The 15,034-nt window shown below is 40.7% G+C and overlaps 1 protein-coding gene across 1 annotated transcript; it reads right to left on the bottom strand.

Annotated features, from left to right (window-relative positions):
* Window positions 1–1,920: 1,920 nt before the first annotated feature.
* On the bottom strand, window positions 1,921–12,266 carry PVALEF (parvalbumin like EF-hand containing). Its single transcript, XM_083355415.1, has 5 exons — window positions 12,147–12,266; window positions 6,338–6,447; window positions 5,299–5,434; window positions 3,315–3,430; window positions 1,921–2,005 (listed from the first exon to the last, which is right to left on the bottom strand). The coding sequence occupies exons 2-5, from the start codon at window positions 6,441–6,443 to the stop codon at window positions 1,959–1,961; spliced, it is 405 nt and encodes a 134-aa protein (XP_083211541.1). The 5' UTR covers window positions 6,444–6,447; window positions 12,147–12,266; the 3' UTR covers window positions 1,921–1,958.
* Window positions 12,267–15,034: the final 2,768 nt, after the last annotated feature.

Raw genomic sequence — 15,034 nt, 5'->3', positions numbered from 1 at the left:
CTCTGGTATGTACATATTACAGATATTCTTTATATACTGTATTACCCTTTCATGCAAGAACAGAATGCTAATTCCTAGTCAAATGGTTTAATGTCAGGGTGGCTTATTCTTAAATGCTTTGATTTGTCAAGTGTAAAACTGCATAAGTCCAAAGTTTTGTTCTTTTAAATGGGCAAATGACTCTTTGCCTGCCACCCTCGTATTGGAATATTGGTGCTGTGTTAAAGCATAGGGTTTTTTTTGGGGGGGAATAGACGTTCATTGTGTGCTTTCTAAAGAAAACAATTTATACAGGTTTCTAAAGCTATTCCTTAAATTCAGGATCTAAAAGCGGGGAAGGCTCCTGTGTGCAGACTTGGAATTTTGATTCCAATGTATGGGTACTTAACAGAATAACAGAGTTGGAAGGGACCTTTAGAGATCTTCTATTCCAACTCCCTGCTCAAGCAGGAAACCCTGTACCATTTCAAACAAATTATTGTCTAATCTCTTCTTAAAAATTTCCGGTGTTGGCAGCACCCACAGCTTCTGGAGGCAAGTCGTACTTACAAGGGTGCCACAGTTGGCATGGCTAGTTGGACAATAGCCACCCAGGTCTTTGCGCGGACTTTTTTTCTCCTGAACAAAGGGCATCTATCCAAATAAAACACTGGGGTACAGGCCTTCTCCTTGGTTAGTAAACTTGCCTATGAAATGAACGTGAGCACAGAGAAATGCAATTTATGTGTGAGATTTAAGTTTTCCTTGCCCCTTTGTAAAAATAAAATAAAGAAGCAGATGCCATGGGAGGTGTTTGCAGACAGGTAAGTGGCATAGCAGTGACCAGAATCCAAAAGGACTTGAGTTAGCCCATTGGGACAAACCCAGATGCAGAAAGCTTTCCTCCCTTATTGCAGTCCTCATTCTCTGAATTGAGTCTGTACATTGGAAAGATTCCTTCCCCCCACCCCCACCCCTGGTTGCTAAATTCAGTAGCAGCTCTGGTAGTAGGTCTTTGGAGCTAATCCACGATGCCCGTTGTTGACACTTGGTTTGCAAAAGAAAATGAGAGTCACCATTTCAGGACTCTTTTGTGATAGAATAGATCTTCAGAGGGTTTCATGCATGCATCTGTCTTCAGTTTCCCCTCAACCCCTCTTCGCTGATCAAACACGTCCTCAGACAAAATGTAAGCCACAGCCAACGTGCTGAAAACATGGCATTTACTTGCCTCAAGAACATTTTCTTTTTGTGGCATAAAACCTAAGCAAGCATTTCTAGTTCCGTGTTGCAAGGCCAGCAAAGGATTTAGAGGAGAGGGAAACATGGCATTAGGAGGGAGGTGGGGTTTTAGAACACGTTCATCCAGGTGTCATTCAGCCCCATGTTTTCTGTAACCAGAACTGTCCCCACGGCACATTTTGCACACCGACCGGTCTCCACTTCCCCGAAGAGCAGAGCCAAGGAAAACAGGATTTAATCCTCGAGCCAAAGGGAGCAGTCAGGGCACTGGTAAATTTAATGAATAAAGACTAGGGAGAGGGGCAGGTTGCAGCAAAGAGTAGGGAAGGATAGGCCTCCTGTTCATCATTGTTCTAAGAGAAGCTGGTCTTGCTCTGTTACATGTCTTCCACTGGGCAAGTATAGGCTGAGGAGGAAATGAGATTCCCGTTCTCATGTAGCATAGTCAGGAAAGAGCCGGTTCAAAAATTGGGCAGGGCATTTCATAACACACTGCTTGCCCCAAAAGATGTCACAAAGAAATATAATGAATGCTTTGAATTGTTTCTGGTGCACTACAGAGGACATTTACCAAGCTGCAGATGCGCCCACCCCCTCCCCCCACAAATCTCCCTACCAAAAAAAAAGGTACTTCAAAAAAAAAAAAAGGAGATACAAGTACCAACAGATCCCAACAACCATCCCAGCCCAGCACACCACTTTTGAGTAGAGAAGTAAGAGGTAGGTTTATTTTTCTCTTATTTTTTCTCTGGAATCTTCTCCTTGGTGACCATATCAGTAAACTCTGCAATGCAATAAGATAATCAGAGTTGAGTAGGTTCGGCATTCAAAAAACAAAAAATTACATAAGGCAGTAATTCTGTGCGTTCTACTTCCCAAGCCCTGAACCCCAAATCTTTTTTGTGGGGTGGGGGTGGGTGGGTGGAGAGACCATTTTCTAACCTACCTGATGAATGGATACTTCTTTTTCAGCTAGGTTGCAACTCTTAGTAGTTTACAGATGGAGGTAATTTAGAAAGGTGAAACAATGCTTTATTTGCCCACCACCAAAGCTTAGCAGGGCAAGCTGCTTATATAAACAGGAAGCAAAATCCTCATTCACTTGCACTGATGATGTTACATAATGGGGTAATGAAAACAAACAACCAAGCTCAGAGAGTACCAAGGACCCTACAATGCTTTCTTTCTACAGAAAATGACTTTAATTGTGGCAGTTTTACCCCTGGATGTTAATTATTCGACACAGCTGTTTCAATGGTTTTCAGCAAGTGGTAGTGTGGTATAGCAGCCCTCAACCATCACCACTCTGGCCTACACTTGGTCTGAGCTTTGTAAGTAAAGAAGGTGGTTCTTTTAAGTCAGTTGGATTAAAATATGCCAAGAAATAAACAACTGGCTCTAATCTAAGAATGTTTGTAAAATATGCAGTACCTGACCATTCAAAGTGGATATTAATATAGCCATGCCTCTGGGAAGGTCTGCATTATGCTGTAGTTCCCAGCTCCATTTGTTTCATGGGAACCTAAGGCATCTTTCTGAAGATGGTCTGAAAGCCTTTTCTTTCTTTTTGTACCCAGTCACACCCACCATTTTGACGTTGCTCTCTTCTGCAGTCATGCTTCTTGTTCCACGATTCCTTCCTTTTTAAAATTGAACCAACTTTGTTACAAGCTCTTCTGACTTTCTGGTTCTGAAATTGTCCTCACAATTTGTCCTAGATGTGAACATTGCAGAACAGTGACCACTATGATACTTCCTTGTATTATTTGCCGCAAAACAGCCACGTTTTCCTTTAAAACCGTTGCAGCAACTGAGGGCCAAAATGTTCGCAGAAAACTTGAGCACGTCTCATAGAGTCCATCTAAAAATTAAATTACTCTTTGTGATGTGACAAAGCTGAATTTGTATTTTTTGCTATGGGGAACAATTACACAGATAATATTTAATTTGTTTAATTTAATGTCAAGCTAAATCAAATTTGGCTTTTGTTTTGGCCCTGCCTGCTTTTTCTGTGGTCTTCTGTCTAAGAAGAATGAGTGCATTTTTTCTCTGAAAAAGATGCTACTTGTGTACTTAAGCTCTGTTCTGCCCACCTTGAAAATCAATCCTCCCGTCGCCATCTGTGTCTGCAGCCTGGATCATAGCTTCTGCTTCTTCGTCTGATAAGGGGACAATTGGCTTGTTACTGGGCACTGCGGCTAGGATGTACCTGTGGGTGGGAGAGGTGGAAACTAAGCCGCAGCAAGGAGAGGCTCATTGGGCTTAGTAACTCCCCATGCACAATTTTGCATCACCGTCATCACGATCATCCTCATCCTTGCCTCATCTCTTCCTTCTTTCCCATTTTTACTGAACTTAGCCAAGAGCAAAGCAGTTCCAAAAACGAATATTCTGGCTTGGCAGGATAATCCATTTTTTTTCCTAGCCTGATGTGCTGTAAGGGTTGAATGATGACACTTGTAGCCCCCAACTATATGGGTTGGCGGGATGACAAGAACGATAATCCCAAGGAGCCTATGTTTGAGGAATGCTGCACTGTCTTTCACAGCGATATGCTATTTCCCCCTGCCCTGGATTTCTGCTCACCTTATTTACCTTTTCCTCTTGACCTCGGGAAAGGATTTAAGCAAAAATGGGAAAAACTAAATTGTTCGCAAATGTGGATAGAGTGGGCTTTTGAAAATACATCAAGTCATGTGAAATTAAGATTGTGATTAGTAAATGGACTAAAGATATAACAGAGTATAATGATGAGGCACGAGGCGCTTTCTTAGCTGAGAAAGGACATTGGATCTAGTCCTATGTAAGGTAATCAGATGCAACAGAAGACAAAATTTGAACAGGCACGTGTAACAGGATTCAACACACGCAGTGGACATGATGAATTGGCAAAGGTTGCATCTGTTAACCTTTTCTCCATAATTGTTACAGCGAGAATTCTGTTCCATTTAATTGACTCTTAACACAGGAGGTAGCAACAGTCTTGATAGGAAGTTCCAATTCTGCCTTTCAATCGACTTAATTCTGGGATAAGAAATATAAGAGAATCCACAGAAAACAGGATTGGTCATATCCATTCCTTGATATAAGGATTAACTCTTATGTTAAATGCACTGTCATAGCTGTATAATCTCTGGCAAAGCTGTCCAGTTATGACTCAGACTAATTTCATGTAGCTATTGATGTGATTTCAAAAGTTCATTGCAGGGAATCAGTTCAAAATTCCAGCAAGAGAGATAGAGATAGATATATTTCTAATTAATCTAGTAATGGGACTCATCTAGTTTATAAACATGGCTTAAAGCATGTATTAAAAGGCATGCATTAAATGGCTTAAAACATAAATTAAAGGATCCTCAGAAGTCTAGAGTTTTGAGATCAATAGAGGACCTCAAGAATCAATGCTTGGAAAATATATTAGAATGGCTTCAAGGATCTCTAGAAAGCCCCTCATCATCTGAAGAACCAGACCAGTTTTGGAAAAATAGCTTCAAGAATCCTTGAAAAACCTGGGAAAGATAGGGCCTGAAACATCAAAACAAGCTGCCAAAAATGGCTTGAAACACCTGTAAATAACCTTGAAGAGAAGAAGAATGGTGGCTCATGTGGTTAGGATGCTGGCATGATGATTGGCAGGCTGGCATTCGAGACCCGTTTGCTGCTGCGGGATAGGGTGAGCTCCAATTCCTGCCAACCCAGCAGTTTGAAAGCAAGTGACCATGAATAGAAAGATCCATATCACATTGGTGGGCAGCTTAGTGGGGACATGAAAGGAGCCCCCAACTGGATGTTCTCCAGGCATTGGTGATGTCACCAGCTAATCCTTTCAACCCAGAAGCGCTTTGGTGCTCCTGACATGATTGTAGTAGCTTCTAAATACTGGTAAGTCCTGAATCCAGCTGAACCTAGCTCCTCGGAAATTAACCAAGTTAGTTTATGAAATTAAAAATAAAATGATGAGGTGACTCTACTCCAACATTTTGTACCTCTCCATCTGTAAATAAAGCAAGCAGACACGTCTCTCCTTATTAATTTCCCCCTTGTGCTTTGTAGCAATAGACACCAATGTTATCTTACTTGATTTCATTCCATTCAATGAAACCACTGTCATCCTTGTCAAGCAATTTGAAGGCTTTTCGCAAGTGAGTCTCCTTCTCCTCCGATGTCAGAAACCTCTGCATGTATTCAAAGAATTTGGTATAATTGAACGAAGCTGCAACAGAATGGATAATTTTTAACTGATGAATTATATTGTTAGCATGATATAAATATGGTCAGCAGTAGTTTATTGACACTATTGTATGTGAAAGCTCTTATTTTCATATGTTGGACATAACTGTGGCTCACTTCACATCTTAGACAGAAACAAGTCCAGATTTAACATTGAAAACAACAGTTCTGGTAGTCTGTGACCTACACCCATTCATTTAAATGTCTATGGAGATTCTCTATTTCTATCGGACACCCATTCATTCAGATCCTTTGAATTTACAACAGAGCTTTAAAAAGTGACTTATGACCATTTTTCACACTGATGACTGTTGCAGCAGCCCCAGGGTCACATGATCAAAATTCGAACACTTGGCAACTGGCATGTATTTATGGCTGTTGCATAGATAGATAGATAGATAGATAGATAGATAGATAGATGGATAGATAGATAATAGACAGACAGACAGACAGACAGACCTTGTGTTTTTTTACTGTGGGCACAATGGGCACACATTAAAAATGAAATTTAGTTGCTTGCTCTCAAAAGTGTACACATACATAACACACATTTACACGTACTATATACAACATATGTATAGACTTACACCCTTACATATAAGTAACATATGTGATCACCTTCTGACAAGCAAGGGGGAAGCCGGATTCACTTAACAGCCGTGTTCCTAACTCAACAACTGCAGTGATTCACTTAGCAACTGTGGCAAGAAAGGTCATAAAAATTGGGCAAAACTCACTTAACAACTGTCTTGGGCTCAATTATGGTCATAAGTTGAGGACTACCTATATATGCAAATGCAGGTTATCAATTAATCTGCATATGATATCCGATATCCTTTAGGAACCTACTGCAAATTCAGCCATTTTGGTTTCTTTTGTTCCTTACTGTGGTGCCTCATTTCTGAGGGCAACAGGTCGAGATCTTTGTCCGTCAGGGATGCACCCATGGCCAAGGCCACTTTTTTGAATTGGCAAGAAAGATCCTCCTCCATGCTGCTATTGATTCTAAAAAAAAAAAAAGAATTTATGTGAGTGTTAAAAAATGTGGCAGTACTGTACCTCTCTTGCACATCAGCAGTGGTAGTCTGACACACCCCAACCAATTCTAAACAAGCTTCTTTTAAAACAGTACTTACAAAATATACTTTTTCCAGCTCAGTTTTATTGGTAGCACCCCTCTAAAATAATCAGCTGATATTATCCATCCTAACAAGAGATAATAGTTTATAGAAATCTGAATAACTTTAGGGGGGAAAAAACCCTATTGTGCAAAACTTCCCAAAACAAGCTAATGAGATATACGTTTGCCTGGGGGCCACATAACACTGGTAGGAAATAGCAAAGCAAGAGTGAGAAAAATAAGTAATAAGTAAAAATAAGAGTAGCAGAGGAGAAGGCATGGCTGGCTGACTAAAACACTGGACCACAACACATTTCAACATGTGTCACTGCGATTACGCGATCTTCAGGAACAACCACAGCTGTGTCCTAATGTGATTCTTTTCACGGAAGCCAAGTGAGCTTGAATTATGGCATAATTTAATGAGAATCTCCAGTTTTGGACTTCATGCTAAATCCTGGCAAATCCTGAACGGAAGCTTCCCATCTTTTTAATTTCCACCATGCTGATGAGAAGGAAGAGAATAATTCCTTTTTGTAATGCTAATCCATAATTTAGCATTCTGTGTAACACTTCCCCCCCACACACACTACTATTGCCATGGTTTCTAATATTGTTTTCATATTCTTATAAACATATCAAGATTTTTTTGACAAAAAGTCACATATGATATCTTTTCGGTTTAGCACTAGGGTTATAATACCCCAGAGGACAAACAGCTAGAACTATAGAGATTTGAGCATCTTGCTTTCAAGCATAATAAGGGAGCTGAATTCTATTTTAGCGAAGGGGCATAATTTCTGTCACTGATTGTATTTATGAAGAATGCAAATGCTGCCCATGTTTGCTTGCCTCAAGTCAGGTTATATTTAAGACCCTGTTTAGACCTATTTGTGTCTTCCTATGACAGTTCCCTAGGTCAGCCTTCCCAACTTATCTTTTTGGCTTTGTGGCTGGCTGGGATTATCATTTATTTGTTATTTATTTATGGAAACCATGTTCCTTTTTTCCACCAATGGATGGTATAAGGCAGCCAACAAATTGTTTTTTAAAAGTAATTATAGCAATTATAAAAAAATCACCATACCCCCCCCCCATGATGGCCTTAACTTCATCAGCTAAAAGTCTGTTTTTGCACCAAAGTCCTGCCCAAATATAAATATTTTTGCTATATTAATAGATTACCTCCCTTTATCAGAAGTTCTAAAAACTGGGAGTAACTAATGAGAAGGATTTTTCCAAGCTGAAGTACTTCCATCAGTGGCAGAATTTTGGGATGAGATTCTGCTGAAGTTGTTAATGGCCAAGCAGAGTTGTGCGGGGGACACTGTTTTATAGATAAAGTTTGAAAGAGAGCGCAACCTGGGAAATCTGGCACTAAGCCCTTCAGCTTTCATTCCCACGCACAACAGGAATTCCTACCAATTTCCACAGATAAAAACCCCAGTCATCCAAAGTAGATTTCAGTCCTAAGTGAAGGGGCAATATTGGTTACTGTGATTATCTTCCATTTAATCCAAACGAAAGAAGCTTTCAATTGGCTGCTAAAACCACAGGCAGATTTCAAATTCCAGTAAATCCTATTGCACTGAGCTAGCTACTGATCTTGCCAATGATGCTGTCAGCAGTTCATTCTCCCTGGCACCTATCCCATCGCCAGCAGCCAAGTGACTGATAGCCGAGGTGAACTTTGAAGTGAGTCACGCTTACTTCCCACACTGTGCATTGCATTCTTCATTTAATAACACAAATGGAAATCCCTACACAATAGTTGGATGGCAAAGGGGCATGAATAATCAGAGGGAAGATTGCTAATAACATTTCTGGAAAAAGAGATCAAAGACCAGGTGGTAGCCTAATCTGTGTGGTGGGACAGGGGATCTAGCAAGGCCACGTCTAAAAGGAGTAATCTCTCTCGCATTCAAAAATTATGAATGAGGTATGTCTAATATTTTAATATTGGAATATTTGGGCTGTTGTGGAGCAGAAAATTTTTTTGGGGGGGTGTCCTTGGTACACTGATGATGTTAACTAGTTTGATTAATGAAATGTCTGCAAGAAAACAATCAATCTCAGAGAGCACCAAGGACCTCTAGTTTCAATCCTGAGTAGGAGATGCCTAGGCTGAGCCCGAGGGAGGAGTCAAACGTATCATCAGTCATGAGCCCCTTCACGCCCACAAGAGATCTAAGTTCAGCCTGTCTTGACTTCCTTCTACTCTTATATCCAACTAATTTCACTTGGCCATTAGTAGTTCAGAATCTTGTAGAGAGCGTAAGCTTGCAATAAACCTTTATATCCATTTGAACTGTCTGGATCTCCTGATTTTCTTGGCACTTGACAGATCCAGAGCTACAAACATTCTCCTTTATCAGCAGCAAAAACTATTTATGCATGTCAAGGAGGAAAGTCCCTTAATATTGCTAAAGTTTTCTTCCAAGTAAAATGGTAACCTGCCACATCTTTGTCTTGTTCTTTGGAGGCCTGATGAAACTGCATGCAGATTCACAAGCTTTCAGATAGCCATGCCATCCATCAATCACTCTCAATTTAAATTCAAGGATATCTGACAACCAAAGTGGGATGTATCTGAGAAAATTCTAAAATTCTGCTCCTTCTTAAAGGTAGGTAAGCTAATGTTAGGTATCCAGTTTTCTCTTCATTGATTAATGCAAGGAATAAATATTGTGATTTAGCACCGCCTTCTTCCTTTTCCACAAAATGAACTACTTTGTAAGTAATTCATATTTTCTGGCAACGCTTCTAAGTCATTCTTATTCTAAATTGCATGGACATCATTTAAAAAGCCCTTTCAAATTCTATCTATGTATAATTGGAGAAGTTAACATTCTAAACACAACAGTATCTATTTCTCAGGCAAATCCAGCAATCCAATCTTCCTTCCAAACTTTTCTAAGCTGCATCTTCAGCATAATATTATAAATGGAAGATGGGGAGCAGAAGCCAGAAATGCTGAGATCAGATTGTTATGACAGAAGAATCATCACCTATAGTTTGTTTGTTCGAGGCCACCAAGATCATGCAGCTTTTTGGTGCAGGTTGAAAATGCAACTAGGAGTAATGGTTGACAGCAAACAAAAGGAATAATGGCTGGTTACAAACTTCTTGCCAGGCCCCTAAAAAAGAGGTTGGAACAGCAACAGACCAGAAAATGCACGTTCACAGCCAGATCAGAAACAGAGCTGCATCCATTGTGGCTTCTCAGATGGAAAAGCAGAAAAATAGTGATTCAGTCTAGCAATCAAAAGACATCGAGGTGAGAGGCTGCCAAGCTGGCGCAACCATGGCAGCTGTCCCCAGGCCACTCCTTAAAGGGCACTGAGGTGTTCATAATGGCAATGAGATCAGTTGGTTTGTTTACAAGCGACCTTTACAGAGTAAATCCTCTACATGAGCTCTGAAAGAGTACCCAATGCTTGGCTGCCTGTCCCAATTGCCCCTCCCTCCCCAGTGCTGTGCTTCAGAAGGTGAGATAATTGGAGATTGGCAACAAGCAGCCCCTGAACAGTCATGACTTATGTAGTGTGGACCACAAGCCTGCGTGTATGGTGTGAACTTAGGAATAGCAATAGCACTTGGCCTTATATACCGCCCCATAGTGCTTTTACAGCACTCTCTGGGTGGTTTACATTGTAAGCCTATTGCCCCCAACAATCTGGGTCTTCATTTTACCGACCTCGGAAGGTTGAAAGGCTGAGTCAACCTTGAGCCCCATCAGGATTGAATTCCAGGCTGTGGGCAGAGTTTGCCTGCAATGCTGCATTCTACCCACTGCGCCATCAGCCTAGCATCAACCCCTCCAAATCTTTTGCTTCCGTGCTTATAAAACAGGGATGGGGAAGACTGAAGCTTTGTCTCGAGCTGACTCTCTCTTTTTAAATGCCAAATAACATGAGCAGTGGTGCCTAAAGCTCTTTGCTGGTTGTTTGGTCCTGGAGCTCAACTTGTGTCCTGAAGAATGCTGGCCCTCCTCTCTGCATTGTGACCCTTCCATTCCCTCCTCTTAGGGAATCTTATATTCACAAGGCAACAACTTGTGATGTGAACCTGTTCTAGGATTACACTCAGTCTAAATAACTCAGCTTTCCCCACGGACCCCCTGATCTGCCTGCCAAGAGTTTATTTAGGAAAGCAATTCTTCTCTCTGTGAATTTAGAAAGAACAGGCATTCTCAAAGGAGATGTTTTGCCTTGGAGGCCAGGCTGTTCCCTGCTCAGAGAAAGGCAGAGGGAAACAATCCAGGTGAAGGCATGAGATGCGGCTATGTGAGATCTGCTGTTTGGTTCAAAGTTTAAATAAAAATCACAGGTGCTGCTCATCAAAATAAGGCACCCTGCCGAAAGTACTGTTCCCTCTTGTCATAATTAGGTGTACGAGACCAAGGGTCCGTTAGATGTTGTGTGTTATCATGTCTAATACGCATTTTTTCCAGAATTCTACATTTTCCTATCCCTTGGGAGGTTTACTGGCTTGAAGGCCATTTGCACGGAATCATATCAAAAAAATTTTTTTTGCTTGGATCTGTTGGCTTTTGGCAGACCCCTACCCTCTGCTTGGTTGGATTGTACTTTCCCTGCCCTTTCTCTTCATCAAACTTTTTCTTCATTATCATGAGCATTTGAGCCGTATTTTCTTCACACCCACATTTTTGCAAATCATTCTCTCCCAAAATTCTTTCAGAGGCAGCATTGACATTTATCTGCACAATAAATATAAAATAGTATTTTCCGCCCCCTCGCCAGTCTTGATTTATTCTGTCTTAATTAAAAAAACTGCACTTAGCAAGCTGTTGGCATAGGATCACCAGAAGTAGCAACCAGCAGCCAGAGCTGCAGTAAGCTAAAAGAAAAGACAGATCTGGAGTCTTGAACTCATGGATATGTACAACCCAGCCTTTCCCCAACTGGTTTCATCAAGATGTGTTGGATTACAACTCCCATCATCCCAGAAAGCAGGGTTGGGGAAAGCTGGATTGAAAAAATAGGATATACACAGCATATTAACGTGCTCAAAATTTGAAAATTAAAAATTCAATATGAATTAATCACTATCTTTTCATGCCATTCCTTCTAATGGCAATGCTACTATTAACACATGAAATACAGCCTTCAGACAATGGTTTTGGCATTAAGTAATAGCTTGTTTTCGGTTCACTGACTTTCCTAGGCAGGTAAGTTTCTAGTTGTCCATAGCTTTGTCAGAATTATTGTCACACTGTAAAAGTATGGATGTAAATATTACTGATTTAAAATTATATCCAACATTACTGATTTAATCCCATTAAACATCTCTCTTTTGCTTCTGAAACATCACTAGAATGGCGCTCCTAACCTGTTAACCGGGGACCATAGGTTTCTTCTAGAATTTAACTGACTGACTTGGTTCCCTGGTTTCAGAATTCCCCTTTTTCAATGACCAGAACATTTCCTGATTACGACTCCAGTGCTTTGGGGAAAACTTAACTGCACTGTTCTTCACTAACTAAATGTTCTCTTGGTGACAACCACATTCAGGTTGTTTCTTTTAGGCATTGCATATCCCAGCAGGTACTTACCTGCCCCAGATGTCCTCTGTTTGAAGCTGGGAAGATTCTTGTTGAAAAACTAAACTGTGTCTCTGGCTTTTATATGGCCCATTGCTCAGCTTTGCTATTTAAGGGAAGGTGCATCTGTCAGGGATACATCTTGTAATTCTCCTGAGCCCTTTCAAGACACCATTGGGTCATCTTGGTGGGTTGTGGTGTTATCAGTTGTCACTGGCACTTGGATGCCCAGCATCAAATATCAACTTGGGCAGGGCAAAATCTTTAGCACAGACTCCACATGATTAAAAACAACAACAACAACAACCCAAAACAACTTCTCTGTTATGTGATGTGATGAAGCATCTTCCCAAAACTTGATCAAGGGAGGGATATGTGTGTCATCCTTGTGTTTATCGTCCTTGTGTTTATTTCCTTTTCTCAATTTCCACAAGTTTGTTTTTGTTTTTTTTAGGTTGGCCAGTTTCACAGTAGAAGAACAGATGAGTCTCCTTTGCAAAGGTTCATTCCAAAAAGTTTTATTTTCCTGCATGTGTGTTGCAGCTTCAGCTTCAGACATTCCCAAGGGGCCTGGCAATAGAAAATATAATATCAGTCACACAAAGATAAAAACAAACTTTTGAATATGAACAATGCTAGAATTGGGTGGGCAACTTTGGAATATTAAGCAGATACCCTAGTAGGCATGGAGCAGACTCTACTTAGCAGAAAGCAAAACTGTTGAATTATTTTCCTCCCACCCCACCTTATTTTTATTTTCTAAGAATGCATTGGCAGCTGAAATGGGCTGGAAAATGCAGAATATTATTTATTAGATGTTTTTTATCCTGCCTTTATTACTTTATAACTAACTAACTTAAGACAGTAAACTTAATACTCCTACCTCCTCCAGGTTTCCCCACAACAACTACTCTATGAGGTGAGTTTGGCTAAGAGATGGTGACTTGCCTACGGTCACCTAGCCAGGTTTCATGCCTAAAGGAGGACTAGAACTGACAGTCTCCTGGTTTCTAGGCACCTTCACCACTACACCAAATTGGCTCTCTGTATTTAAGACTAGAGTTTTACTCTGCACCATGCTAGATTTCAGTTTTTTAAGGAAATCAGCAAATACAGCCTATAAAGGTAAAGGTAAAGGTTCCCCCGCACATGCGTGCTAGTCGTTTCCGACTCTAGGGGCCAGTGCTCATCTCCATTTCATAGCCGAAGAGCCAGCGTTTGTCCGAGGACGTCTCCGTGGTCATGTGGCCGGCATGACTAGACACCAAAGGCGCACGGAACGCTGTTACCTTCCCACCGTAGTGGTCCCTATTTTTCTACTTGCATTTTTAGGTGCTTTCGAACTGCTAGGTGGGCAGAAGCTGGGACGAGTAACAGGCGCTCACTCTGTTACACGGCACTCGGGATTCGACCCGCCAAACTGCCGACCTTCTGATCGACAAGCTCAGCGTCCTAACCCACTGAGCCACCGCGTCCCTAGTAATACAGCCTATAGCTGTAATCTATTCATCATTTCACTCTTTTTCTGCCCAAATTTGTCATTTTCTTTCTGAAACCAATATCCATCCTGGTTTTAAAAATCTTCTACAGTACTATTTTGCTAATTGCTTTTGTTATGTACTGGGCTTTTGGTACATCACCACATGCGTTGCTGTAGAACTAACGGTTCTCCAGCAACCCAGACAGGACATCTCCAGTCCTGCAATTGGACAGCTTTGGGCGGCAAGCATGGGTTCAATCTGATTGGTTGCTACCAGAGGGTCTGCCTATATATTGTGGCAAGGTGCACCCAAGTTCTCAGTACAGTTCCAGCTTAATAAAGGAATGGGTTTCTCTGTACTCAACTGTGTGTCTTCATTCCTGCTCATCAGAGCCCACGACTGAATAGCTTTTTATCTGCTTTTTATTGCTAAAGGACAGTAAAATATTAATTTTATTTAGGGAAATCTTGACTCAATTTATTTGAAATTTGAAAGAGTAAAATAATGCCAAAGGAGTGATCGTTGGTTTCAGCCAATGTTCTCAAGACATTATGGACCGGTAACTTGTGCGATTTAGAGGTCGGTGAGTTAAAATCAGTATGTTCTTCATCATTCTCTGTTCCTAGACCTTCCTTATCTTTGAAGGTTGCTTATGTCTACTTTCTACCTCCTTGAATCTTCATGTATTTTCCAAAATCTAATTGCATTTACAAAACATGCTATGTTTCGGTAGAGCTCACCTATGTGTATTAGATAAGTTGTTTGGTTAATATGGGTCAAAGTATTATGCGCATCCAGAGAATAGATTTGTTCCTTGACCAGGTTAAATATGCCTGGATGTTTCTCTCATTGTCAGAATATTAAAAGGACACTTATTTCTCCTCTTCCCCTTGAGGCAAATCACCTTGAATAACAAAGCATCATTTCTAAATCTGTAAATTAGAGAGATCTGTTTCTTGCCTTATATTGCAGCCATGGGGGTTGAGATCATAAAGTAGGACATAATTGTTACATAATGTAGGGTTTCTGGGGAAAAATATTCAGAACTGACAATGTTATATAAATTTCAGGGATGAGTCGAGCGTCCCAATCTTTTTCTATGTAAACTATTTCTTTTGCTAAGGCAAAACTGTGCACAAATTCTAAAGAAATCTCTGCCAGAGTCTTTCTATGCCTTTCCTGTGCATATTTAAAGCGACTTAAGGGTAAACTTAAATTTATTATTTGAATTGGCACATAGGTGGCTTTTTCCATGGGCAGCAATAAGTGCTCCTTGCTTTGATTAGAAATAATTACTGTTAATAAGGCACATCTCAGAATCTGATGTACAGCAGCACAATGATTCTGCAACACTGAGGAGCTGTTCCAGGACAGCAGATCCTAAACCAGGGGTAGGCAACCTTGGCTCTTTTATGACTC

This window comes from Vipera ursinii (assembly GCF_947247035.1).
Source record: "Vipera ursinii genome assembly, chromosome: 2".
In the NCBI taxonomy this organism is placed as follows: domain Eukaryota; kingdom Metazoa; phylum Chordata; class Lepidosauria; order Squamata; family Viperidae; genus Vipera; species Vipera ursinii.
Note: the sequence above shows the minus strand (reverse complement) of the source record. Positions and strands in the feature narration are given on the sequence as shown.